At 67.5% G+C, this 2,440-nt stretch overlaps 1 protein-coding gene across 2 annotated transcripts in view; it reads left to right on the forward strand.

Annotated features, from left to right (window-relative positions):
* Window positions 1-2,434, forward strand: part of RTKN (rhotekin) — a 19,043-nt gene extending 16,609 nt beyond the window's left edge. The window contains exons 10-12 of one of the 2 annotated variants that reach the window (XM_015419786.1): window positions 598-702; window positions 1,437-1,545; window positions 1,898-1,978. In XM_015419786.1, the coding sequence (XP_015275272.1) occupies window positions 598-702; window positions 1,437-1,545; window positions 1,898-1,904 (221 nt within the window). In that variant the 3' untranslated portion in view covers window positions 1,905-1,978. Of the gene's footprint in view, window positions 1-597; window positions 703-1,436; window positions 1,546-1,897 lie in introns of both variants that reach the window. The other variant, XM_015419785.1, reaches the window with a different exon arrangement.
* Window positions 2,435-2,440: the final 6 nt, after the last annotated feature.

Consider the following 2,440-nt stretch of genomic DNA (forward strand, 5'->3'; position numbering starts at 1 on the left):
GGACGAGCGAGACACGCCGTTTCTCTCAGCCGAGGAGAGCTGGGGCAGAGCCCCTTCCCGCGTCCAGCCGGCAGTGGGGTTGAGAGCTTCCCCCCAAGCTGACCCTCGGCACGCTTGACCCTCCGGCCCGCACGGCAGTCTTGTCCCCAGTGTTCCCTCTACGCTGAGGGAGCCTCCTCGGACATTTTTGCCTCCGCACAGGAAGGACAGGGCTCCAGAGCAAACTAATCTACGCAGGAGCCAAATCGCCTGCACACAACTTCAAGGCCAGGAGCTCACGTTGTAGGATTTTTGCTCGCAAGACGCCACAGCTCAGAGGGAGCATGGGCTGTGTCCTGCAGTCCCACCGGCTTAGGTGGTTTGGACGGGGAGGAGGGGGCTGGGCTCCTCTGGAGCTCTCGGGGTTCCACTGCAGAGAGTCCGGCCAAAGGCATGTAGCAGAGAGTCAAGGGAAGCCAAATGCGTGCGGAGGGGGTGGGGGGGGCAGCCAGAAGGGTTCTTGTGGGTCCTCTTGGGTGGCCACAAGATGGCAGTAAAGCACCCCCGGACCCAGCTGGGGTCCAGCTAACTCCCCCTCCCTCTTCCTCCCCCCCCCAGGCCAGTGGAAGCACTGCTGCGATGAACTGATGAAGGTGGAGGTCCCTTCCCCACGCCGGCCCACTGCCCAGCTGCCCAAGCAGGGTTCTTTGTACCACGAGACGGGTAAGTGGGGGGCAGGGAGCCCTCCAAGGGAAAGTGCCCGCCCGCTCGGGAGGAGAGGTGGGATCGGGAGCCTGGCACAAGCGAGGGAGGGTCTGTGGCAGGAGGCCTGGTCCGGCACAGCGACTGGGTCCCTTGGCAGGGGAAGCTGAGGCCTCACCCACCCATTGGCAGCATTCAAAGGTCTCTTAAAGGAAGCCAGCAACAGGCCCAGGCGGGACTCCCTTTCCCAGCCCGGAGATGAATGGGGGCGCCTTCTGATGCTGGAAGCGCCTCATCTGAACACCCCCCCCACACACACAGGCCCTTGGGGGGGACACCTGTCCCCCCCTCCCCACTGCAGGACACCCTCTCGGCTGTCCCGAGGGGGGGGGGCCTTTCCCACGGCAGGCAGCGACTGAGATCAGCACTCAACCCTCCGTGTTGGAGGAACTCTTGCCCGGGCAGGGGAGGGAGCGAACCCAACAAAGCTGGCCCTCCAGGGCGGCAGCGACATCTGGGCATCCGGCATTTCTCGGAAGAAGACGCACGGCTGGCTCGGCAGGGCTCTCTGTGTCCTGCCCCTTCTTCTGGGGCTCTGTCTTGCTCTCCCACCTCCCCAGGCCCCGCTCTGCATCTCTCTCCGGCACCTGCCGTCTGGATCTATTACGTGTCTGTAACTCTGTCCTCTCCTCCTGCTTTCTCTCTGCATGTTTCCCCTCTCTGTCTCTCCCTCTCTGTCCCGCCCCGCCCCCCAGCTCTCCCTGGCCCCGGGGGGCTGCCCTCCGCCTGCGAGGGGCTTCTGTTGCAGGACAACGCTGTCTCTGCGGAGATCCGCACTCTGCTCTCCTCCTATTACAGTGACAGGTGACGTAACTCGGCTGGAGGGGGAGGCCGGGCCACCCCCCCCCCCAACTGGGGCTGGGGGGGGGATGCAGGGAGCAGTTCCGGCTAAGAGGGCAGGAGGGCCTGTTCCGTGGGGAAGGGGGGTGGGGGCAGGTAACCCAGAACTCCCAGCCTCCCCCCCCATTGGAGGGGGGGAGGGTTCGGTACGAGCTGCCTGAGTGATGCGACTGTGAGCAGATGGGGCCGGTTTCCTGTGGGTGCCCTGATTGGTGCGGGGGAGCTCTCGTGGCCCCACAGCGGCCTCCGGAAGTCAGGCGTGGCAGGCCCTCCAGTGCACGGGCTGCTCACCCCCCTCCCCCCCTGTCCCCTCCAGCTATTGAGCCAGCGGACGACATCGAGGCCGTGACGGACATCCTGGCGCGCCGGTTGTCGGGCCTGGGCAGCCCCGCCTGGCTGTCCCTCTTTGAGGGGGGGCCAGGGTCCCCTCCCGCCCCCGCCGCCGCCATGGCTTCGGACAGCGACAGCAACTCCAGTGCCAGCCCACGCCCGCTGCGCCCCCCCTGGGGGCGGCCTCGCACCCTCTCTCTGGACGCCAAGCTCAGCACCTTGAACGGACGCTCCGGCCGGCCGCCCCTCGATTGGACCCGGGGCCCTTCCCACTCCAGCTCCGGCTCCTCCAGCAGCGGCAGCCCCACCCCGGAGCCCGCCCGGCCCCCGCGCCCCCAGGCCCACCCGACCTTTGACCCTCGCCTGTGGCTGCAGTCCCAGGTCTGAGAAGACGGCCCCCCTCCCCACGGCTGGCTGTGGCAGGGAAGCGATGGCCGCAGGAGGGGACGGGACGGGACCTCGGATCGGGGGTGCAGCGGCGGCTTCCTTGCTAGCCCCGGGTGCTTGCCGGCGGCTCTGCCGAGCCTCT

The sequence above is a fragment of the Gekko japonicus genome, unplaced genomic scaffold (genome assembly GCF_001447785.1).
Source record: "Gekko japonicus isolate JY-2015 unplaced genomic scaffold, Gekko_japonicus_V1.1 scaffold2109, whole genome shotgun sequence".
Taxonomy (NCBI): Eukaryota; Metazoa; Chordata; class Lepidosauria; order Squamata; family Gekkonidae; genus Gekko; species Gekko japonicus.